The following is a 25,505-nucleotide window of genomic DNA, read 5'->3' on the forward strand; positions in this document are numbered from 1 at the left end:
CATGCCTTGATTCCAATTGTGTCATATAGACATGTTTAAAACCACTTCACAAAATGTTTTAATTCTTTAATTCTCACATTTCACTGAAAAGTTGTACTCATTATTATAGTTCAGAGCAACCATTATTTTGCAAGAGAATTCTGACAATGTACAAAAGGCTATAAAAGCTAATCTTCCAATTTCTTTATGAAGTGTATACCGCAAAAAAACCTTAATGAACATGAAGCCCTCAACAGAATCAGTAATTTGATAGACTTAAAGAACAATGTCTACTTTTCCCAGCATCTGTCTAAGTTTGATTGTGTTGCTCCAAAGGGCTGCTATCAGGCAATGTGATATACATCATATATACCATCCACACATGGAATATTGCAGCCACTTTTCTCATTCCTGAATGATGATTTTTGACTGCCTTTGTGTGCTGTTGCCCAGCACACAAAGACAACACACAAACCATGGATGCTGTCAGGGTAGCAGCCCTCATTTTGGAGTCTCAGAAGTTCAAGGGCAATTAGAAGGTGGCTGAGAGTTATTATTAACTGTGAGGTTGCTGCCAATCATCAACAACTTAGTCTGTATGAGTGTGCAATTAAGAGAGTAGCAAAAGAGACATTTCATTATGATGTCTGCCCTTCACTCAGATGTGTTTACTAACAAAAAAATTGAGAAAGCAATGGCATGGGGGTGGGAGAGGAACTTTGCTTTACTGTTTTTATACCTGCTATATAAGATAACTCTAGAGTCCTTGTCCCACTCTCACCAGTAACTGTTCAGCTGGTTCAGGTTGCCATTTTGGTGGCTCATTTTTGCTAATCTTCTGCTTCAGTGTTTATGGAGGATATCCCAAATAAACCTGCTGAGTAAAGTCGATAAAACCATATGCTGGTGCCTACCTGTGCTAGTTTGTATTTCAGGGTTGACTTGTCTTTCTCTTTAAATGGGAAAATGTATTTTGTGTTGTTTTACAAGATTGCTTTGCTAAGATAGTCTAGGAACCCTAATTTCTAACTCCTTTAATAAGCCACAATCTAGAAATCCAAAGAAACCGGTTTAACCAGTGATCAGAACTATCAACAGGAAGCTTTACAAGGACTTTCTGATTAAGCTCCAGTCTCTGTATTTTTCTGCATGAGCTTTTTCTCTGTGCTAAATAACTGAACTCTTATTTTAACCACAGTGGGTCCTGCCTTGCTGCAGGACTGCCAAAGGCTGGACCCAGAGCATCGCTGCTCAACACATGTCATCCCTGAGGCTGAGAGGATAAGAGCTCTCAGTGCCACAGGACAAGGACACATCACTTACAGGTTGAGAGATACAAACAAAGGCACCTACTGGAGAGAGGAGCCCTGATCTATCATTCACACTACAGTTTTCTTTGCTGTGACACAATCACAAGCCAGTGAAACAACTTCTGAAAGTGCTGGCTATTTTAAAACCCAGTCATGAAATTCACCACCCAAAAATATATTCCGTGTAGATGTTTTCAAAGCTGGGTTCCTCATCCTGAGTGGAAGACTGACATACTGTCAAATAAGGGTCAGGCATTTTGGAGGAAGCTCGGAGCCTGACTCCAGCCCAGCTCAGCACCTGCATCCTGCACAACCATGCATGAGCCACCTGGGACAAGGTTTCAGGCATGGAAAGGAGCCCCAGGAGGGTTTCATATCCATTACAACACCTGTGCCCCTCTGTGTCACAGGCAGGTGGGAAGGACACCAGCTTCAGAAGCCTTAACATACTCAGGAACAGTGTTGATTTTAGGATGAATACACAAAGCAGATCCACCTGTATTTCTAGAGGTTCTTTTCATCCAGAATGCCTATTAACTCCAGTGACTACATCCGGACACCCAGGAAAAACAGAGCGCACTCAAATTACTTACTGCTAGACATAGGGTGACACAAAGTGTTAACTCTGCATTTTATTTTTAGCTAGCATCATTGTAGCTCTACAACCATAGGATGAAAACTATTGCCAAAACTGTGTCTCTTGTTCTTATTGTATTTGTATTCTAGATAAAGAGATCTTTATTATGATTGTGGAAATATTCTGGAAAACTGTGTCTGCTGATAAAGATAAGAAGCCAGTTGAATAACAGAAGCTTTCTCACAGCTTTCTTAGCAAGAAAAATATTCAGTTATATTGTCAGACATAATGACTGATCTTTGAATTAGGGTAAAATGTTGCATATATGCTACAAATACTTCTTTGCAAAACATCAAGAAAGCAGTCTACAAATCAAATATTTATTCATTCTTTTGCAGGTATTATTTCTGTCAAGTCTATGCCTAGATTTTATATGCACATCTCAAAAATTTTTCTCTGTGGAATTTGCATAATACCTTGTAAGCATATTCTGGTGTAAGAACTTCCCAGACCATATATCTCATTATGCACAAAGTGGACAAAAATTAAAGGGTTGCTTTTCAGTGTTTGATTCCACATGTATTTCTTATAAAGACAGTAATCAGTGGCTAGTCAGACAATAGTCAAGTCAATATGTATGTGTCTGTTTGATACTACAGCTGGGTCTAAAAGCTGTTTCTAAAATCTCTCATGGCCACCTTGTACAACATTCATGTAGATTACTACCTTTCACTGCATTCAGTCATATGTGTGAGAATAACAGTGAAGAAAATTTTTCTTGAGCCAAGTAACACCTATCAGAATTCAATTCATAAAACCTGTGGTTCAATGCAATGTCAGAATTTCTACTGATGTGGTTCCATGTCTGATGGAAATCAAAGGCTACAGGCACAAATCAGTCCAACAGAGCATACATGGTTCTCAGCCATGGCAGTTTTATCAGAACAGGCATGTGCAAGGGTCAACTCTCACTGGGATATATTAGTCTGCATGCACCCTATTCAGGTGGCCTAGTTCAAAACTACTCAGATTTGGAAGAAAAAGATAACAAAATCATGAGGCACAGGGAGAAATTGTCTTTGGAAAATCAGAGAGGACAGATATGTTCTTTATAAGCAGGGGGAAGCCAGTTTCACTTCTGAGCTGGATGACACCGCAGCAGAGTATCGATTTTGCTGATGGATACACCTTCAGCAGATGGGAATACATCTTTGCAGCAAGCCAGTTCTCAGCCAATGGCTGCTGTACAGGTCCCACCAGTGCCTATGGCTGTAACCTGGGCAGTCCACATCCCAGCTCAGGGCATGCTGCAGACACAGGTGCACCTCCCAGACATCCCCTGGAAGCCTCTCTGCCTACATCTGCCATGGAAACTAGGATCCCATGCCTCATTTGCCACAACCATCCTTGTCTGTGCATTTACCAGCATGTTGTATCCACTAATAGATGTTGGCAGTATCCTTGGACCATTGCTAAACTTGGTCCAGGCAGCTTCAGCTGTGTTCCCTTCTCAAACTTAGAACCTGGCAACATCCTTGAAGAAATGCAACCAGATTATGACTAATTTGTTCCAACATCATCACATATTTTCCTTTTTTGCAGGTTATTTGCATTAAGGAGACACAGGTCTTAAAATCTGTGGGCTAGCACTTCCATTGACAGGTACTTCCCTAGGGAACGGAGCATGCACTGCAGCCCGCACCCTCACAGATTATTTGGCAAAGACCATTAGGTGGTGAGTGGCAATGGCTGTGCCCTTGCAGGGGGATGCTGATCCTGCCCCTTCCCTCAGAACCCATGGGTTGCCTCTGCAGAAGCAGCCTTTGCATGCACAGTACCTGCCATTTCTGGTATCGTGTTGCCGCATGTTCTTGATAAAATGAACCTTCTTAAAGTTCTTTGGTCTGGGTGATCCTGAGAGTGTCCGACATCTGAAAAATAAATCAGTTGCAAGGGAGGGGAGGGAGAAGAAAAAAAAAGTTCTCAGTTCCCTGCTGTACCGCCAAGAAGTCTACACAAAAGCAGGAAGGAAAGACGAGACAAATGATTCAAGTCACCCTGTGCTAGGAATCAGCAAGAACAATAAAGACAATAAGTCTGGAAACGCAACAGCTCAAACAAAAAAAAATATTTAAAATAATAATGAGAAAAGGCACCATCCCCCTCCCTTCATGCCAAAAAAAAAAAAAAACCCTCATTAAAAAATATCAGCAAAGTAAAACTTCCTGTAATCTGCCATGACAGTTTAGCCCAAGCTTTCAGAAGACAGAAAAATTAAGCCAAACCAAAACCTAGTAAATATGCAATTTTACCCACTCACACCAACACCCACGCTTTTGTATGCTCTTCTGCTATTGATAAAGGAGCCATTGTGGGAAGTTCTTTCTTGTTTTAATTTTAGAAAGATTTAAAATCTCCTATTTGCAAAGATAATTCCTATTTGATTTTAACTCTAAATATTACTTTTCACATTCCTAACAGTATACAAAACAACTGACAATAAAATAAACTACCCCAGAATAAAATAATCATTCTTCAAAACATTAAGCCTTAAATCTATTTTACATCTGAATGTGCTTTATAAATTCCAGTTACAGAAAGAAATTGCCAGAGGAAGGAGAGATGAGACAAACAGCAATATCCTCCCCCTGCCTTCCACCCTTGCTCTTTCTCGTCAGTGCATGTGAAAGCATTCTCTGTTTCATCTCAGGGTTGTTTTGTTGCAGGGCGAGGCAGAGCTCACAGGCACTGGAGACGAGTCCTGTGCTCCCAGCACAGCCAGGGCTGGACCATGGCTGCTGCATCCTCCATGGTACCTACAGGACCAGCATCCTCTGCCGGTGCATGGGACCAGCACAGTTCCTCAGTGCTGAGCTTCCCTAATGTTTCTTTTCCAACCTCTCCCCTGCACAGGCAGAGTTCAGCAGCTTCTCAAGCCCATGAGGTTATTAACTTGGACTGAAACCAAACACCATCATGTGGTACAGGCCCACCGGGAGGGGCACCCCATCACTTTGCCATTTCTGCCTTCCTCCTGCTAGTAAAAGCCTTGAGATTCCCTCACTCTCTGATCACAATTAGCCTTGCTAGCTTCTTCACAGGAAAATGGCACCAAGAGAGACATTCTACCACCAATTCTGCAAATTAGCAAGTAAAAATACTGCCTGGCAAACCATACTTTGTTTATATCTTTTACCAATTATACATGTTTGAATCACTTGTGGGAACTTCATAACATGCTGGTAAGCATGCAACAGTGAGCTTTGTAAAAATAATCAAGCTTTGGTAATAAGCCAATTGGTACAGCCTCTGCTATCTTTGCTTCGAGGTAAGGAGAGACAGCCAATCTGCATGTGGACAAACAAGGCTGTAGGCTAAACACCAATATAAACCAGCTGAATTACAGGTCCTAAGATAAAGAGGCAGTCAAACTTAGGCTGCCGTCTTGCCGAACAGCTGACCTGGAAGCATTCCATGCACTGGTCAGATTACTGACAAGCCAGTTTCTGACTGTTAAGCAGTTGCTCCACTTTCCATCACCCCAGAGGACTGACTAGTGACTAATTACTGTGGTCCCCAGAGAAGGAAGCTGTGGTCTCCCAGATGCACAAATCAAACCACACTGAAGCAGTCAATATAACAAGGATAGGACCAGTTTTATTAGTGGGGTAGCAGTCACAAACCTACCAGCCAACACACACACAGCAATGCTGGGAATCAAAATAAGCTTGCATGTGTTCAGAAAACAGACAATAAAAATTCATTAAAAATACTAGCCCTCAAAAACTTACTGTATTAAACCATCTGTACATACTTTTTAAATGTACCACAGATGTTAGGGTACTACTGACTAGGGGCTAGTCATTCATATTGGTGACAATGAAATTTTTCTATTTATCAAACCTGGCATTTTAATTCCTGACATTTTGTCTAAATACTGCTTTTTTGTTTATTGACCTAAAGCCAGGGAATGTGCAATTCGTATCAGCCACCACCTCGCAGGGCATGTAAAGTTTTAAGAATATCTTAATGTGAAGACCCAGCTACTTTTCATCATGAGGAGGGAGAGCAAGCCTGCCCATGCATGTGTTTTACAGACAAGAAGCCAGAGAGAGAATAAATAAAATGACCTCCGCAGTGGGGCGTTTTCCTCGATGTCCTCCAGAGTCTCCAGAGAAGATCGCTGGGAGATCAGCCGACGTCTGCAAAGAAAGCAGAACACAAAATATCACTGCTGATTAGAGAGCACAAGGAAGTCCTCAGAGCTGTTACTGAGTAAAGATCAAAAACCGCCCTTCACTAGCCAAGCCACACCTTTGGATACTAATAAAGTTTGTTCTGTTCTGCTTATCTTAATCTGTTTGATTCCACCCAGAAGCAAACTTACTCCATATGAGCTGCTACAGCAAAGCAGAAGTTTCAGCTTTTCAACAGCTCCTCCTCAGTTTGTGCTCCCCTTCCTTCAAGGTTTTAACACTCATTTAACACAGTCCCACATATGCTGCAGTACAGCTGGCAATGCTACAAGTACAGAGCTTTGACAAAATAATGCATACATAGAGCCACAGAGATTGCCTGTCCTTCACACTGCCACAGGGACACTTCTCTTTGCCCCTTGCACTTTCTACCAAGCAAGTGCCACTTGTTTCTCCATGATGTCCATCTCATCACTCCTGTGAGGAGTGTCTGAAGTGAGATGAAAGATGATAGTGCCAGCAATACTGGTTATAAAAGAGCAGTTTCAACAGAAGTGCTGATCATCCCCATGAGCAGCACAGGTGAGCTAAGCTCCGTTTTAAACAATTTTCCTATGTCTGAGCCACATCCTTCATCCACCTTCAAAGAAATAATTATGGAAATCTTAGCATTACAGTTTTTCTGGCTGGTCTAGCAGGCAGAGTAGATGTCCCAGTACAGGCTTTGTTTTAGCAGCCATTGCTGCTGCACAACCTCCAAACACCCTGACAGCAGCACAAAACAAGAACTGCACCCAACCCTCCAAAAAACCACTATAAATAACATAAATGAATGTGTAAGACACAGCCCACCCACAGGCATATAAAGAGAAATTAAGCTAGCAATCATTAAAGCTACTCCATCACTGATGGGCGTCAAAACAGCTGCAACAGCCAGCAGAGCTGTGGCACTGTGCCCCAGCACCCGGCTGGCAGGAGCTCTGCCAGCGCCCATCAATCGCCAGGGCCATGGCTGAGGCTGAATATGAATGACAAAAGTCTCCCAAGACTATCACTATTTCCTGCCCAATTCCCACTGAGCTGCCTTACTCCCTTGATCTGCAAGCAAAGAGTTTCAAGAATGTCGTGAGCACTCTTATATGCTTGAAAGGTGCTCATTAATTTATTTCTGATCTGTATTTTCAAAATAAATTGTTTTCTCTGTTGCTACTGTAAGCAGTTTCTAATCCTTCCTGCAATTCCCTTGCCCCTCCAGTTGTGCTGCTACAACTGTTCCTGCAGCCATGCTGCAAATCTGATTACCAAAATGTTTTTCAGGTCAAAATAACCCTAAGGTTTAGTGATACAATATGTTATTAATTCAAACACCAAATTTCTATCACTAACCCACAGACAACATATTTCAGGACAATTTGAATGTGCATGCAGCTTCTTGTGTCCTTAGAAAATCACAGAAAACCCCTCAAACAATTTATAGATCAACTAAGTGTGAAGCATAATCCTCTTAGGAAAAATATGCAAACCTAAATCCCCTCAGGCTTTGTATAAACTAGGATTTTAGAAGATCTGGTGCAAGATACGATATATCTTCAAAATGCTAAAAAAAAGAGTCTGCATTTCAGGATGTGCAGGCATAAACAAGGAAGAAGAGACCAAACCCCTGTCTCCTGCACCCATGGGTGCTCCCAGGACTCCATCCTTTTAATCAGAGAGGACACAGGAATGCTCTTATTGCAAGATATTCAGATCAGGAGGAACTCCTCCTCCTTTTTCAGTTTCACCACTCCATAAGCAAAGCTGGAAGTTTCAACTACCATCACCACTGGTAGATGACATGGCAGATGATAGCTGTTGGGTTTTTAATATCTCTTTATACATCATTAGCTTAATAACACAAATAATGGCACACTCCCATCTTGTGGTGTTCCAACACCAAAAGCATACTTGGCATGTTGTTTGTCAAAGAGAGATAAACAACGGTACAGCCTTGCCACCTTCTTCATACTAAACTTATCAAACTAGTCACTCTGTATCTCCTGTAGATGCCAGGTGCTTGTACAGCACCAGGTGCATATTCCAGCTGCCACTGAAGCCTTTTTCCAAGAGTCTCCTTGCCCAAAGTTATGCACCATCCTCAGCTTCACTGATGATAGTTTCCCAGACGCGGGTTAGAAGATCCTGCATTTGCATCTGTCATTAAGGCAGATGCAGTGGGTGGCTGGAACACACACGACTGCATTTCACCAGCTGGTCATCCAGTTGTCCGCTGCAGTCCTCTGGCTTCCCTCACTGCTCTCAACTTCTCAAGCCCAGCAGCAGGGATGCTGCCTCCTGATTTCTGCTTGCTAACCTCAAATGCAGCATAGGCTGGGCGGGAATCACTGCCACCCCTATCAGTATGAAAGACCTCACATCAATTTTCACCAGTACTGATTTTGCAGTGTTTTGGCTACCTTATATGGCAAGTGAATCGGCACAAAGGAGCAAGGGAAACTCTTTGTTCACCCCAACTTGGGAGAGGAGCATTGATACCTGAGCTCCTCCCTCTCAACTAGGGCATGATACAAGCATAACTCTGGATAAATCCATCCAGGAAGAAAGGAAGAAAACACACATAAAAGGTACTGACACAGGTGTCAGTGAGAGCAAGGATATCCAGCCCAGACCCCAACCCAGCTGAAAACTGCCACAATCTTTCACCTCTCCCCTGAATTATTAATTTTATTTACTTCAACTCCCAGCAATGTCAAAGGAGCACCAGAGAGGAGGATTTGGAGCAACTCTGTTGAAATCAGTTCATACTGTCCAGGAATCACACCCTCTTTTCACTGAAGAAGCTCAGCTTCAATGAAGAATGTACAATTATTCCATTTTATCTTAAATCTTTATTTCTAGGCCTAATTAAGATGACCTAAATACCAGTATTTTATAAGCTTTCCACAGCTGGATATTATACTAGCAATGCCAACTAATGAACCTACCTGCTGAGAACAAAGTCACATCCTGTGCCACACACACAGGACAAAAAACAATTCTGGAAAAGGAAAGCTTTTGAAAGGATCTGCCAGGGAATACAAGAAAAATCAGTTTTCCACTGACTTCATTAAGAATTAATCACCTCAACTGGTGTTTAGTATTTAAATTAATCATCTTTCTCTCTTCAGGCAAGCAGCCAGGGTTTGTCCGTACAACTCCTAAAAGGGTTATTTTTCAAAAATTGATTAGCATGTTATAGCAGCTGGTATATGTAGACACTTGCACTGAAACAACCCAAACTGCTTCACCATCATTCCAATGTAAAGCTGTGTTGATACCTATTTTGTGTTTAAAAATACCCTATTTCAATAATAATTATGGGAAAATCGTTCTACTGAGGAGGAAGAATATATGCAGAACAAAACACAACAGCACTACATGACTCACACAGGATTCAGGCTTTGGGGTAAGTCTCTAAGCAGATGCAATTTCAACATAAAATGCTTTAAAACTTTTGTAGATTAAATGTCAAACTAACCCAAAAAACACAATTGACCTTAATAACCAAATTAAAGATGTTTCAACAAAAATGTTAATTTCTTCTAGCCCACATAAAGCCTTAAAAATTCTCCTAGCTTAATCACCACATTCTAGGTATACTTCAAACTCACCCTCACTCCCCACAGCCAATGCACACAGAAATAGGTAGTTCAGTACTGGAAAGATGATGACCTCTTCATTCTAATGATCAGCCCCTGCAGGACAATGGTCAAAGTCTCATGTAACTTACAGATTTCTTTTGTTTAAAAACCAAATAATATCACTTTCCCTTCAACACCTACCTAAAATAATTTTTGTCTGTTTCTTTGCTGTTGGTTCCCTGTGCATGTGCCCAGAAATAACCAATACCCTGCAAACAAATTCCAAGTGCAGACCAAAGAAAGAAACTAAAGAGACATTTGATGCCACGGTATTTTAAATGGCTGTTTTCTGAGATACTCATGATCCTGATTGCATACTGGATTTATCTTTGACCAGCTGTCTGAATCTCTGTGGAAGTTTCTTAAAAGCTAAAATGTTGTCTTCGTTTCCCCCTCTCCAAAGTCAGATTAATACATGGCTCGGCTGCAAAAATTAAATAAAATACAAGGGCAAAAAAAGAAACTAAATAACAAGGAAAAATGAAAAAAGGCAGGTCTGTAGCCAAAATTGCAAATAGCCAAAGCAAGTAGACTGCAAATATATTCACTGTAACCATCCCATCAATCAGTGGAATATTATCTTTGCTCTCAGCTGCTGCAAAATACTCAGCTCAGCTATGTTAAACATACAAAATCTTAAGCCACATAGACAGGAGGTAATAAAAAAAGGGAAGGAGCTGCAATCAGAACACTGGATAAATTCATCCAGGAAGAAAGGAAGGAAGGAAGGAAGCCAATGATAATCCAAGAGATAAGGAAAAATGAATCCATGGGTAATGACTTTCTAGCACAGCTACAAAATCAGGAAGAAAAAGATACATTTTAAATACAACTAATTTCTATGAAAGTTGGGGGTGTGATTTTCCCCTTGCTTCTGTTAAAATCACAAACCTGTAACAGCTGAAGCCGGCAGTGTGGGTGCTGCTGGCTCCCAGAACAAAAAAAGAGAACCCCTTCAGGATAAGCTTCTTTATCTGGAACAACTGCATCCCTTCAGAGATGCAGTGACATGGGACACAGAAGTGCCAACCATCTGAGCACTTGCTGGCTGCATTAACACTGATGGGAGAACTTGGCAGGACAAACACTGAAGACTGCTGGCAGCTCCCACATGCAATGGGCTACCTCCTCCCTTCAGGTGGCCAGGCAAAATGGGCATGGGGCAGAAACCTCTGGGCCATCAGCCTTCTGATCACAGCTGTGTTTATACTAATGTGGCCTTGGAAGCATCAGACAAGCAAAGGACTGCTTGACGCTTTGAAAATGTTGGATTCTTTATTTCCACTGTGCCTTCCTCACAAAAGATGTATCCTACACACAGAAACACTATCCTGGATAGGTGCAGAAGGGGAGTGGAAAGAAAGTAAACATAAAATTTACAATAATTAGAAATGAGATCAGGATACCTGTAAGGATACCTCAGGGCCTGCCTAGAGGTTTAAGTGAAGAGTCTCCCTCTGCATCCATCTACCTCTGAAAGGTGCCACCTCCAGACTCAAAGAGGTCTTGCTCAAAAGCCAATCTGTCCTTTGCAAACACTCCCTGAGGAGCTGCCAAAACTGGACTTGCAGTTCACAAAGGTCAATCCAGGCAGAGCATCACCTTGATCCTCTACGGGAACAGCAACATTAGGGCTGTTTTTTTCATTTGGGCTTCATATTGTTCCTTCCAGCACCAAAATGGCTTGAACAGTAAAAGGAAAACAAGGAGAATATTCAGTGAGATTTAAGATTAGGCTTCCATGTAGTAGAATGAAAAAAAAATCCCCACTAAAAGCAAATTTTTATTTATATATATATATGTATGTATGTATGTATGTATGTGTATGTATATTATATATTACAATATTATGGCTACAAACATATCCTGCAGGCTATTCTGAGTTTTGAGTAAGTCATCATTTTCCATTCTCTTCCTAACTTCTGTGGAGCTGGATTTGGTATGAACAGAAGTGCAGCCACTGGCTTTCTCCCCACTCCAGGGCCAGAAGAGTAGGTACAAGCAGAGCTGCTAGATGCAGGCCATGCCCTGTCCCCAGCAGCTCCAGCCCTTTTGTCACTCCAGGGAAACTTAAATGCCACTTCTCTCCTACTGCTGCTCAGCCAGCCGGCTGAACGCCTCTGCCCAAACTCCCGGGCTAAGCTGAAACAATTAATTTACTCTTCCGAAATATTATACAAGACATCAGCTGTGAACGAATCCCCATTCACTTCCTGACCCCTGACTTCATGCCCCAGCATGAACCCAGATGAAAGACCCGCTAACGAGTCACCTCTCACCCTCCCTCTGAAGTTTTTACTGGGATTCTTATGTCCCAGCTCATTTTCTTCCTATCTTTTGCCAATCTTAAAGGAAGACAAACACAGGAAAAACAAACCCTGAGACTATTGAAAATTATTAAGGGAAATAGAATTTCCAGCAGCTACCCAAAGCGATATAAAGCCATTTTTAATTGTGTGCTATCATAATTATGCAGCAGAGCCATTATCTGCAAAGAACATCAAACTCCATTTAGGACTTCCACACCGTGCAGTGTATTGTAAAGGCTGCCCTTGACAATAAGGGAGTTAAAAGCATCTGGCGCATGCTGAAAAATGGCTTATTTTGTTAATTCAGCAGCCCAGCCCAAACACACAGAACATACCGAGAGCCCTCCATTTAGCTGTCACCTGTGTGCAGGCAGGATGCCAACACGTGACAAGACCACAGCATTCTGCAGTGGGCTGTGAGGAAAGTCTTTGAAGCAGAGATCCTGAGCTAGCAGGACTCTCAACAACCTGCTTTCCTGGGATATGCACTGCAAGAAGATGGACCTTCAAATCTAGTAATAACCAGAATAATGCCATGCCAAATGTCTTCGGTCTCCATCAACCTTTTGGGCATAAGCAGGAAGATGGACAGAAACAAAGAGATGACAGGAGAGCTATGGCATGAACATGGCTCCATGCTACACACTCCTCCTAAACCAGGGGTACCCCCTGCACTCAGTATTTATAGTATAGTATATATTTATTTATAGGTATGCACCTATATTGTTACCCAACTCCTTCTCCAAGCCTCATCCTCCCATGATATCCAAGGCAGAAGCTCTGAAATACACAGTACTCGAACTGCTGCCTCCTGACCTGTCTGCGCATAACATCTCAACATGAAAAACACTTACATTGCCATCCCAGAGGTAGGATGTAAGTAAGAATTAAGAATGAGGAAAGAATTAAGAAACAATGAAGAAAATAAACACGACAAAACCAAAGTATTCCACTGACCTTTCACAATGCAACACAATGCCCTGTTCACGTATTATTATGCAGCTTTACACACGTGATCCTTCAATTAGCACACAAAATTCTAGCACAGCCCTCTCCCAATGCCCCAGAGGGATCATCTGTGTCTAGTTAAATCAAATATAAAATCAAGATAAACAGCACTCCAAAGAGATAAGGAACTTTCACTACAAGCGCCGAGTAGAAAGCAGTTCACTGACAAAGCATTTGTATAGTGTGGATGTGTACATGCAACTGTGCAGAAAAACAGAAGGTATTGGGAGAACAGGATTTTTTTTGCTTTTGTGCTTTTTTAGCATTATGCACAATTCAATTTGACACACTATCAGTCTTTCTAGAAGACACGATTTCAAGAAATCTCTAGTGAAGGGAAAACAACTCCCAGTGTTTAGTCTAGGGAGAACAGAAGAGCAATCATCACATGTGGCCAACTCTGGGGAACATTTAATGTTCACCTTCCTCAGCAGGAATCCCAATTCTCCAAAGATGTATCTTGTTTGAAACTACCATCATGGTTTAGTGGTGGATTTGGCAGTGCTTGTTAATGGTTGGACACAATGAACTGAAAGGTCAGTCTAAATGATTCCATGATTCAATGATGCTATCTTCCCTCTGCAGACAGCTGCCTCTGCACCCAGTCCTCACACTGTTGGCTCTGCCCAAGCCATAATGAGGAGCTACAGTCACAATTCAGTAAGATTCATTAACACACAGCAGAGCTCTCACAGATGCTGAAGCACCAAAAATCTACATCCTGTTACCTTTAACCAATGATAACAGATTCACTGCCTTCACTTTTCTGACTCTGCAGCAGTGTGATACCTTTCAGAAGGCTTCTGTGCAGTGATTTATTCTGAGTATGCCCCAACACTGCCATAACTATATTTTTCAGAACAACCATTACTTCATAACCTAACACACATTATCACGATAAGACATCAATGGGCATTTAGAGACACTCAAAACTAGGGAGGAAGCAAACAACAAGATTAATCACCTGACCTTATGAAAACAAGGATGCTTGCCAAAGCAGATACAATAGCACTGTAAAGAACATACAAACTGTCCATCTTTATGTCCTTTTGTGGTAGTAAAAACCATACCCTAATAGCCTTCACTGGTTTAACATGAATCTAACAGATTCTTCACGTGTCATTTATCCCTGACAAACCTCTGTGCACTGCAAAACAATGAATATTCAGTTCTGTTCAAAATAAGTATTTCCCCTTAAGCATCACATCATTGGGAAATGAAGCATCAACTTTCAAACCAATTGCAAAAGCTGTATTCCATAACAACCAAAGTCCTGTAATTAACTAAGAAACTCTCTTGCAAATCAAGGCAAAATGCAGTAGATACCAGAAAACATGGAAACATGGCGCATGCATTACTAAGTCATCTGAAAAAAAATACTTTAATTCTAGCCTGCATACATAACCATACAATTAAAACTCCAGCCTTTTCCTCTTTCATTTGAGGTGTTTTTTGGGTTATCTACTGGGAACCTCATATCCCTGTCTTGCTTCCAGACACACATGTGCTATCTGGGAGAACATATTCTGTAATCTCACATCTTTTCTTGGACTTAGAATAGATCTGAACATACAATTAATTGCACTGCTAAAAAAATATATCCTAGACACTGTGAATAGTCTGAATAGAGTTCTTGACAGAGAAAGAAAAAGCCCCTGTTTGAGCAGGGTGCAAACAACAAATAGGAGAAAGCTTATTAGCATGAGGCATTTTGGGCATGAGATGCGAATGCTGGCACAGATGACGGCAATCTGAGCATTCACTGGTGCATACTTTGCATTTAGTTCTGGCTACACATGCTACACATACCCTTGGGATAAGGCACTTTTCCCAGCATCTCATTACACACCCAAGAGTCAATGCCCTGCTTTCCCTGGTCATTCATTGCTGAAGACCAGGCCTATGTATATTGTTCAGAGATCAGCTATCATATTGGACAGCTTAGACATCTTAACTTTTTGATATCTGTGATAAGGTCAGACAGTCCAATGTCATAATTTTAAATATTATTACATCTACAGGAATTAATTCCTTGTTGCTTGCTAGTTCATGCACGGTCAGTTTCAATACCAAAGGCCTTTGAGTATAAAAATATGTATTTACTCAAAATATTGCAATTGCTTTTGCTTTACTAAGAAACATATTTGCAATATAAGAGACATGTTCCTAAAATAGAACCACAAGATCCATTATTAGGGTAAAGACAGATCCTTACTGCTCAGAAGAACTACTTCTATGTACCAATGAGCTTGTGGACCTCAGTCTTGCAGGGGGAATGCTCAGTGCTTCCCTGCATGTCTCACTAGGGACAGATCCTGGAGCCACTCAGCATTTTTCACTCTGGGAAAAGCAAACTCCCTCCTCTTTCCCCCATCCCTGCCACCACGACTGGGCACAGCATCTTCCTGTTACTTGGCCACTGAGCTTCTGCTGGTAGTAGAGGGTTAGATAATTTTCTTCTTTCTCTTTTGAGGTCCTTTGCTCAGCATGGCTTACGACAACTGGCTCATTCCCAGTCTGAAGTTACTCTCTCCTGGTACAGAACTCTAATAAAAAAATAAATGTTTTCAAAAACTAGTTTATTCCACTGTGAACATTTAGTTCTACAAAGGTGAAAGACCAGACTGAACACCATGGTTCAGCCTATCACAGGTGCACAAAGACTGATAGTGGTTTAAAAAGTGACATTTAAAAGATTGGATGTCCACAAGGAATTCTTGCTTCCCTGACCTCCAGAAAGGAAGTATTGCAGAATTTCTCATAACACAGGCAACATTTGGTTGTGTAGCTGTGTCATTGCTCTCTTTGAAGGTATGGTGGGTACAGTCATGTCCAACAAGCTGGCCAAGAAGCTTCCCCACCTGTTTTCACAACAGAGAGTACCCAGCAGTTACCCTAATGAACATTTAATTGACTGGGCAAATGCAGCCTACATCTGCAGGCTGGGGAATTGCCTTTCCCAGGATCAATACGCCCCCAAGAGCACACATGGCAACAGGCAGAGGCCAGAGGCAAGAAAGCACCTCCCTAACTCCCTGCTGAAAACAGCTCTTTCCAGGGCACCATCCCCACTCACTCAGAGAACACATGCTGCTCTGTTCCCCCACAAACAGCTGCATAAGCAGACTTGACAGGTTCCCAAATGTATGGCCTTTTATTTTCTTATATTCCCCACATACTGTCACAGTGCTGGGTTATAAAATGTAATCTGAGCAATCTTCTGCTTAGTAAACTATGTAATTATTGGAGAACTGAATTTCTGTGGGTGCCAGCAAGTTCACTGACTAGGAAATAGTCAGCAATGAGATATCAGTTTTCAATCAATTTTTGAGGGGAGAAAAACCACAAAAAGCTTCAAGAAATTTGGACAATGCCCTTAACAACATGCTTTAACTTTTGGTCAACTCTGAAGTAGTCAGGTAGTTGGATTAGATGGTCCTTGCAGGCCCCTTCCAACTGCTATATTTTATTCTGAAAGCAGATTTATTAACACATCAGAAGTGAGGAAAATTGCCAGAGCACTCTGTTAGACTGAGTCTACTGATACTTTATATTATTAGAATAATAAAATAGCATCTCATAGTGACAAAGCTGGCCAACAAGAGTTTAGGGGACTGATATTAGAATGCAGCACAAGACGCAAATTTCACTTTTTCTGTATTTCCCTGTCTTGGTTTCCTCATGTTGTGCCAGAAGGACCAGAGGCAGCAGCTCTGGTAGATACAAGAGCAGGCAGCCTCCTTAAAGCACCACTGATAGCTGTACCAAATAACCTTAGTGATGATTCAGGGACAGGTTCAATGTCTTGACAGCACACTCAAAAGGGATGTTGCATTCATGCTGTGCAAAGAGGAAGGGTAGAGGTTGGCTGATAAACCCCAGCATGTTTGAAGTGGTCCACTTCAAATATGTCTTGAGCCCTCAGCTTGATCTATTCTATAGAGCATATAAGCAAATAAATAGATAAAGCAATCACTAAAGCAAAACAATCAACAATTAACTGTAGGTGCAAACCCATCTCCTGGTAGAGATGATTCATTGGGAATGGGGTCACACCCTGACCTTACAGGAAGTCTGGAGGATCTGAGTTACTGAGCTGTCCCTGTCACAAACAAACAACAACACAACATTAAGCTATGACAAGTTTATATAACCTGTACATTACTTCAGTCATCTATACACTCAGGAGGTGAGGGCAAAAAGTCTAGAAATTACTGTAAAGTTCTAGACAGGCTGTTTGATAATGTATCTCCCTCCTCCTCCTCTGAGGCTCACGAGAGGCAGGGATGGCTTCCATAATCCCACATTTTTGATGAAGGACATCCTCTTGTCAATAGCTTTATAAAAAAAAAAAACATTCAGGAGGGCATAAAGCACTACTCAACATTATAAAATCTTCCCAGCAGTCAAAATTGGCTGCCTGAGGTCTGTTTCAAGCATCTGGGAAGCACAGGAGCAAATCACAGCACCAGACCTGAAAAACACCTGCCATGGGGCCCTGAGCTGATGTGGTGGTTGGTTCTTGCAAAGCTGCGGTGTGGTCCACTGACTTAGTCTGAAATTACTTCGTTTGGGTGATTTCTAGGGTCTGGAAGAGTAGTGTTGTGGCTATAACTGTAGCCATGCTAAGTACAACCTTAGGCAGACCTTTGGATGGCAAATGCCATAACTAGTGGCAAAAACGTATTTTATTTTTCTTTAGTGGAGACCCTTTTTTTGTGTGTTTTTTCTTGTTGGTGTTTAATTTCTTTATATACATGCACTTTTAAAATAGTTTTAGGAAGAAAAACCACTAAGCCAAGGCAGAAATGGATATATTTGATTTTAAAGGCTCTGCCTATCTATGTGGAACAAATCAATCACATTACCATTTCTCTGGGGTGAACAGGAATATGGATAGAACCTATGCAGATGTATGACTTTGAGTTTTTCTGGTCTCCCCCCTCCTTTTCTCAAAATATCTGCACTTCCACCAGCAGCCTTTAGAGACAAAGGATCTGTGACTTTTTTTCAGAGTTGTATTATGGCCTAGTCCTCCCTCAGTCAGAGGACTTTTCTTGATAACATAAAACAAGGCACTTTGTCATCTGACTCAGTGGCAATTTTAAAGCTCTGCAATGAATTTGCAGTTCATTAGCAATGAATTAAGTTGATGAAAGGTCACAAGGAACCAAGGACAATTTTTACAAAGCATCTCCAGGCAGTTTTTCCAGACCATCAGCTCTCTTTTGCTAACCCAGGAACACATCTCACTCTTTAGAAAACCAGCTGTCTATTTCCCCATAAAAAAATCCCAAAGTATTGCCTAATGAAACACACAAAGAGTCCTTCTCATGCTATGGGAACACATTTCAGAATTCTGCTCACATGTTTTTTACTCAGGCATGCTTTGATGTAATAGCAGGGGAGAGAAATTTTGAAGGATTTACAGATTAATCAACCAGAGCATGGATGTAGGTTAGGACTAAGAGAACTGTGCTCCTCTGGGATATTATCTACAGCTCAACTTACCCAAGATGAAATGAAACGTGCTTTGGGAATGCAAATGAATTAGGATGTCACAAAAAGTAATTCAATTTGCAGCAGTGGGGTTTTGAATTTGGTTAGTTACATACAAGATCTTTATTTAACTGTAAACCCGGTACAATCCTTACTATGATTTCCAATTTGAAATTCATTTTATTGCTATTTTAAAAGTCAGGCCTGATAACTACTAACAGATTTTCAGGTCATGCCTCTATTATATGTATGTATATCTCTATGCCACTGTACACTTATGGATGCTCTGTAACAGATCTGTGGGATCTCTCACACATTAAAAAAAGGGTAAGACTTTCATTCATTTCACCACTGTGGAAGAGGTAAGTGGAACAAGACACCTAATTAGTCATTCTCCATTTCAATCCTTGATAACCACAAAGAGAGCTTGTTTTTTTACTGCAGGCATTGTCTTACATCAAACAATTTGTAGATAAGAAAAACCAGTTCTCTTCCTGAAGGCACATACACAAGTATTTTGATAGAAAAGATGAAACAGCATTAGAAATTAACTGTAACACTTCTTCCCTTCCCTAGCCACCAGAGTATGTCCATTAGGACCCATTGCTAATATACAACTATATTATCCAGAGTGACAAATTTTGCACAGTCTGCTGTTTTGGTATTACAGAGCACAAGCCATTAATAGCTGACTGTCTCATACAAATGAAACAAGACAATTATCAGCTGTAACTCACACAATCAATAATACTGCTGCCAGCATTTTCAGCAGAGATTTGATTCTTTTATAGCTCATTTGAAATCTTTAGGGAACATGTCATTAGTACATCTGTCCTGCTGTAAACATAATTATCATGCTAAATTTCATTTATCATGCTGATCAGGAAGCACTTTCTAACAGCCTTTCAGACTGGGAACACTGATAAACAGGCAAGGGAATTTGACTGCCCCAGCTATGAGGGAGTGTGCTCACTGCTGGGACCACTGCCCTTTCCAGCTGAGCCTGTGGGAATTTTCTGAATAAGCACGAGACTTGTGCTGACGTCTGACTTTGGGGCACATCATGTTTGAACTTGGGGTACATAGACACCGCTTGTTTGTACCATTATTTGATTTTATGTTCTCCTGTAATTCCTTGCTCCTCTCCAAGACCACGCTTGTAGGTGGTTCAGGCTTCTGGAGCTGTTGCACAGAGAGCAACTAGATTCACCATGATCATGGCTCTTCATCAGTCATATAAATCAAGCCCATGTCACAGACAACAGCCAACATCTGCTTCAACAGAGCATCACTTTTAATACACAAAACTGAGTTGGGGCCAGGTGTAAACAAACATCAGTTAAACAGATGTCAATGAACACAGGGCTGAATTTCAGCTACAATGGGTATGAGGTTTTAAGAAGTGAATACCATCAAGACTTATCAAACTCTGATACCTTACATGCAGAACAGCTCACAGCTGCAGGCTTGATGTGCAGAGAAACTGCCTTCATGGACAGCTTAACGCCCCGAGACCTGCAGAACATCCTGACATCAAAGTAAGATAAAGAAAAGTAAAGGTCAGCCCCTGCAAAGACCTCCTGCAAGCTACAGCTTCAAATTGGTTTAAAACAGCCTCATTTATACTAATAAGCTGATGCTGTGACCAAAAGGCACCATGTGGCTTCAGCCATCTACCACCCCGTGCATCACACCAGCAGAAAGTCTCCTGCAGCCAGCCAGGTAAGGGAAGCACACAAATGATTAGTGATCAGCTTCTCTTGGGTTTTGTGAGGGAGGAAAAAATCTGATATCCTTGATGGATCAGCACAAAACAGTGCTCAAATCACAAGTGATTAAGTGTTCCTGCATCCCAGGAGGCTGTTCCCATAGCTGCTGGCTGTCCTCAAGCCTTCCTCCCCTGCAGCTATGGGTACCTCCATCCACTCAGCCAGAGAGCAGCATCTAAAACAGTCACAGGGAATAGGCTGGACTCCTTCAAGCTCAACAGACAGAGATGCTAAACAGTCTGTGTGACCAGGCCTGGTCACATCCAGTGTTTGGAACTTTACCATTTTTTTCTGTTGGTTGAAATAATATTTGTTTTTTTCCCAGTGTTTAAAAATTAGCTGACAGGATGTAAGGGACCTGCGGATGCCCTAAGGTTGATGGAATCATAGTGCTGCAGCAAAAGGCAAAGGAGGAGGAAACCAATTCCTGATGATATCAGAAAGCAAATGTTGTTTCAAAGAGAAATTTGGCTGCTGATAAATATGTGATAAAGTTATGGGGCGTTTGGTTTTTTTTTAATTTGGGAGAAATTAATAAATATAACTCAAGAAAACTGGTATTGCAGGCTGACATTGGTACATGCAGAATAGCTGCATGACCACAGAAACTCCTAAGTTAATATATTGAGCCATTATGGATTGTATTTTAGGCAACTTATTTCCAGATCATTCTGATGTTTAATTTAATTGTATTAAGACTGGGTGACTGTGAGAAATGAGGAGCACAGTGGTTACATCAATTACTCTCTTTAAATTCAAGAATCATGCATATCCAGATTGCTTAATTTCTCCTGTACATCTGCATTTGCATATATTTCTTCTCTGAAGAGCTTTCAAAAGCTCAAGTTTTAATCAAAGGACTATTTTTGATTCTAATTTTCCAAGCTGCAGTAAAGCTGCTTCATGACCTAATCTGATGGCAAATGTACCATCATTATACAATGGTTTCTAGCAAGTTGTACAATAACTAGTCATAATGTTTCTTACTTTTAATCCCTGATACAGCAGGTGCTTTGTGTCTAATTAGAGCTATCGATCTGCAGACATGGCTTTAACTCAGACTGGCAGGTGACTTGTTGCAGCAAGCGCTGCCTGGGGTGAATAAAATACCCTGCAGGGCAGTGTCTGCACAGCAGCCCCTGAGACACACCCCAGCACACCAAAGCTGTGAGCCAAGGCAGCCCTGCCTCCTCGTACACCCACCTCTGACTTTCTGCTTTTACTTTTGACACCATTCACAGCAAAATAAAAAAACTCCTATTTCATGCGGAACAGAGCATTTTGATTTGCCTGAAGCCAATGTTTCACTTGGATTTGATTTTCTTTTTATATCCACACAAGCATACATATTCATCTATGATACATATGGTACAAAAGATACATACTCAGGAAAACAAAATAATGTTTCCCACTGTTTGAACATGCCCCATTTCTGAGGAATTTTGCTTCCTGAAAAAAGTTCACAGAGTTTCCTCTGGTTTGGCTTAACGGCTTTAAATGTTGTGCTTCCAGACAGACAGAAAATCTGGCTTACCCACAGCTTCCCCCCCCCGGCTCCACATTTAACAGGTCACTGTTGTGACCACAAGAAAGACGGCAACCGCTGCTAAAACTTTAATCTCCCCCAGAAGTCGTAATCTTTATATAGCAAATATAATGAGCTTTCTCAGTGACATATTTCAACAATGCTTAACAGGATTGCATAAGCAAAGTTATGTTTAAATCCACTGAAATTGCAACCCAGTTCTCCTCAGTCTGATCTGGTGATAATTAATGACAGATTTCATTAATATTCACTTATCCAAATTTTTTCTTGTACGATTGTGTCCCACTAACACAAGGACAGCAGAGAAGAATTGTCTTCTATTAAAGAAGCTCTGTTAGGCATCACAGATGACATATGAAGCGTGGCCACGCTGTTCTCTATCCTCTATTACCCTTCAATTTTATTGTCAATAAATTGTTTCAGCTGCTAGTTCCAGGCTGTAACTAGAGGAGGAGCAGGAGGTATTTGGCCACTGCTGTCAGACAAGCCAGTGGAAGACAGAAAAGGAAAAAAAGTTTCAAAGTATTTTGCAAAGTAGTCAAACACTTGGAGGTAGCAAGGTTTCACCAGGGAATACCAAATTATCTATCCTATTCTTAAACAGGAACAGTCAAGAGACACTTTTTTATGTCAATGAAATTTCAGTTTCCCAGGGCAACACAAGGATGACACCACAACAGCCTGCCTCTCTAGGGCAGGCTTCAGGAATATTGCCTCCAGCTCTGCACTTAATGCAAATGTAGATAAAATCATATGAAGCCATATCCCCCAACTGACTCTCACAATCCACATCTCACCACAAAAGTCTTGAGTCATCTCTGCAGCATTTTCAGATCGTCCCAGCTATGGGGGAGGACAGGGAAGTGAAGAGGAAAGTGGGAGGAAGAAGGAAACAGCTGCTTCCCTTTCCCAACCTGGTATTTCTTCTGAAAACTTTGATCTCCACTTTATACATCGAGTGTTCCAGGGGATACTTTCTTTTCCTCTGTCCTGCAAAATGATGGACAAAAAAGCCTTACCCTCCTTTAGTCTTGTAAATCATCTACCCTGTTCCTGCCAGTTTTGCTGGGGAGCTGAAGCATCGTCTTTTGCAGGGCTGAAGAATCCTGTACAAAGACAACTGTCACTCCCAGCATTTAGTTTTAATTCCCACTTGATGCCCAGTGAACTACTCCAGAGAATAACAAAAAGTCCATTAAACTTTCCACAGAAGCAAGTCTTAAATTTCAAAAATATTTATCTTGATCTCAAATATGCTCACTCTAACTTCTGACTCAATGGGCAAATGATTTGACAGACCATACACACATAAAAAATCAGAAACTGAAAGGAAATTCAGTAACACCAACCTGCCAAGCTATGGACTGGGAAGCTGGCCATGGAATTGCCTAATTTCACGAATATTCGGGAGGAAGTACAACTTTATTTTGATTCACAGATTACAGCAACAACTGGAGAGAAATTCTTATAAATAAGGCTACAAGTTCAAGGGGCGGCTGTTTGTCCCAGCCCGACATTACATGTTGGGACAGTCCTGCAGTGCAACTGCTCAGTTCTCAAGGTACTTTTACTATTGTCAGTAAATGTGTTATTGTCAAAGACTGTTAAGTCAAGCACACCCAGGCATTTTAATCAGACACCACAGAGCTGGATTCATACCCCAAAGCCAGGACTGTGGGCAGCTGTTAGCCCCATAGCCACCCCAAAGCAAGCAGCTGCTGTTGGGACAAGTCTCAGCAAGAGCAGGCGGTGAACTACTCACAGGCACTGCTGTCAGTATGACCACAAAACAGGTAATTCTGAAAAAGCTCCAAGCTGGATCTGAACATCTCCAGCAGGAGACAACACCCCATCTCACAACAGGTTAACAACCTGTTGGGGATTTGGCATGCCCCAGAGCAGCTGGCTGGTTTTGTGACAGGCAATGGTGCCCTTGGATCACATCCAGAAGAAGGTGTTTTTGAAACAGGAGGCAATTGCCTTGCTGAAAAATGAAAAGTAATTAAAAAAAGAAATAAAATCAGAAGTCTCTCCTGATGGGCTACAGTATCACAAGTTTCTGGGAGAAGAGAACAAAAGCTGTCCACACACCCAGGCCATAACCTCAAATACAACTGGGTGGGTGGGTTGAGGATGAGAGAACAAAGTCAAGCAGCCAGAACTGTGCTTCCTTCTGGCTGCACAGTTCCCCTTGCATTTCTTTACACCCTCTCCTCAGGAACCACACTGCTGATCATTTGGGTGTGGTGGCCTGTTTTCCATTTTCACATCTACCTTACCCCTGGCTCCTGCTGTGGGAGATGCCCGTGCAGAGGCAACTCCCCAGACAGCCCTCCCTACTCCTGGGGCACACTTTGGCACCTGAGCTGCCCCAGCAGCTGCATTTTCCCGTGACAGAAGGACCAAGGCAGACACTAAAAGGAGCACTGCCATAGGCACAGTTGTTACCACTTCCATGGTGATATCCAGCATTTTCCAGAGAGCCTATCTGCATGAAACATATACGAAAAGACTCTGCATGTGCTTATGCTGCATTCAGTATTCATTGCTGATTCTCTGAAAGTGGAAGGCATGAGAGACCTGTGACTCTGCTTAAAAAACAAAAACAAATCTAAGACATATTAAACATTCATTAATTTCTGTGAATCCTTAATGAATCTTATTTTCTGCCTTTTGTTATGTGGCTCTTTAGGGGTACTTTTTTTTAAAAATTTTGAAAGCTAGAAACTTTGTCAAAACGGCAGAATGAAAGGGGATTAGATGGAGCATCTCCACCTCTTCCCAACAATCCATTGACTTTGAAAAGCCTCTACCATAGATTAGAAGACTCTAGAGCTGGAACTACTGGAATAACTTCCTCTGCCACAAAGACGGAGAGGAAACATAGGACTCTTTATCAGGTCAGAAGACACAGGGCTTGTATCAGGTCATGACTCAGAAATGTTGTTAATGCCTCCAACCATCATGAAAAAACATATTAAAATCTTATGCAGAAAGAAAAGAAATAAAAATCGAGTCCCTGAAAATGGATAATATTGATCTGGCTCTCCTACTCCATCAATCAATTCAATTAAGCTGCATACTTCTGAAAAATGAAAAAATTAAATGGGGGATAATATGAGAGCAGAGGCAGACCTCTGTGCTGGCTTAACCCAGCAGCTATTTGAGTTTAAGGTGATACTTTGGGTTGTGAAATAAAATCTTGGAATTTTGAACATATTTGCTTCAGTGGGCCTCTCCTTTGGGGCCACTAATCCCTTTAATTGCCCCAAATCAGCTAGAGGCACCTCCAGGCAGAAAAATCTTTGTTCCATAAGCAGCATTGTGCTGACAACAAAACCCTTAAAGGTAAAACCAGCTGAGGAAAGTTTGATAGCAGGTCATCATGTCTTATTAGATTAAGTATATTAAAAAGAACCTAAAGCATGAAGTGCCTTGAAAAAAATCTCATTTTGACCTCACTCTGGATAAAAATGATTTTTTGTCACAGACTTCAGATTTAGTGTCCAGTACTCTTGCAGGCTACATTCAGCTTTCATTATTACAAGAACTAATTGCAAATATTCATTTACAAGAACATCTCAAAACTTTCCCTCTAAGATTTTAAAATATACCAGCCTAGTAGTGCAAAGAAG

At 41.4% G+C, this 25,505-nt stretch overlaps 1 protein-coding gene across 1 annotated transcript in view; it reads right to left on the minus strand.

Moving 5' to 3' along the window:
- Positions 1–25,505, minus strand: part of CABLES1 (Cdk5 and Abl enzyme substrate 1) — a 71,911-nt gene that overhangs the window by 31,850 nt on the left and 14,556 nt on the right. Inside the window, exons 2-3 of the mRNA XM_021551555.3 lie at positions 5,997–6,068; positions 3,705–3,797 (exon numbers count right to left, since the gene is read on the minus strand). Of these exons, the coding sequence (XP_021407230.1) occupies positions 3,705–3,797; positions 5,997–6,068 (165 nt within the window). The remainder of the gene's footprint in view (positions 1–3,704; positions 3,798–5,996; positions 6,069–25,505) is intronic.

This window comes from Lonchura striata, chromosome 1 (assembly GCF_046129695.1).
Source record: "Lonchura striata isolate bLonStr1 chromosome 1, bLonStr1.mat, whole genome shotgun sequence".
Lineage (NCBI taxonomy): Eukaryota > Metazoa > Chordata > Aves > Passeriformes > Estrildidae > Lonchura > Lonchura striata.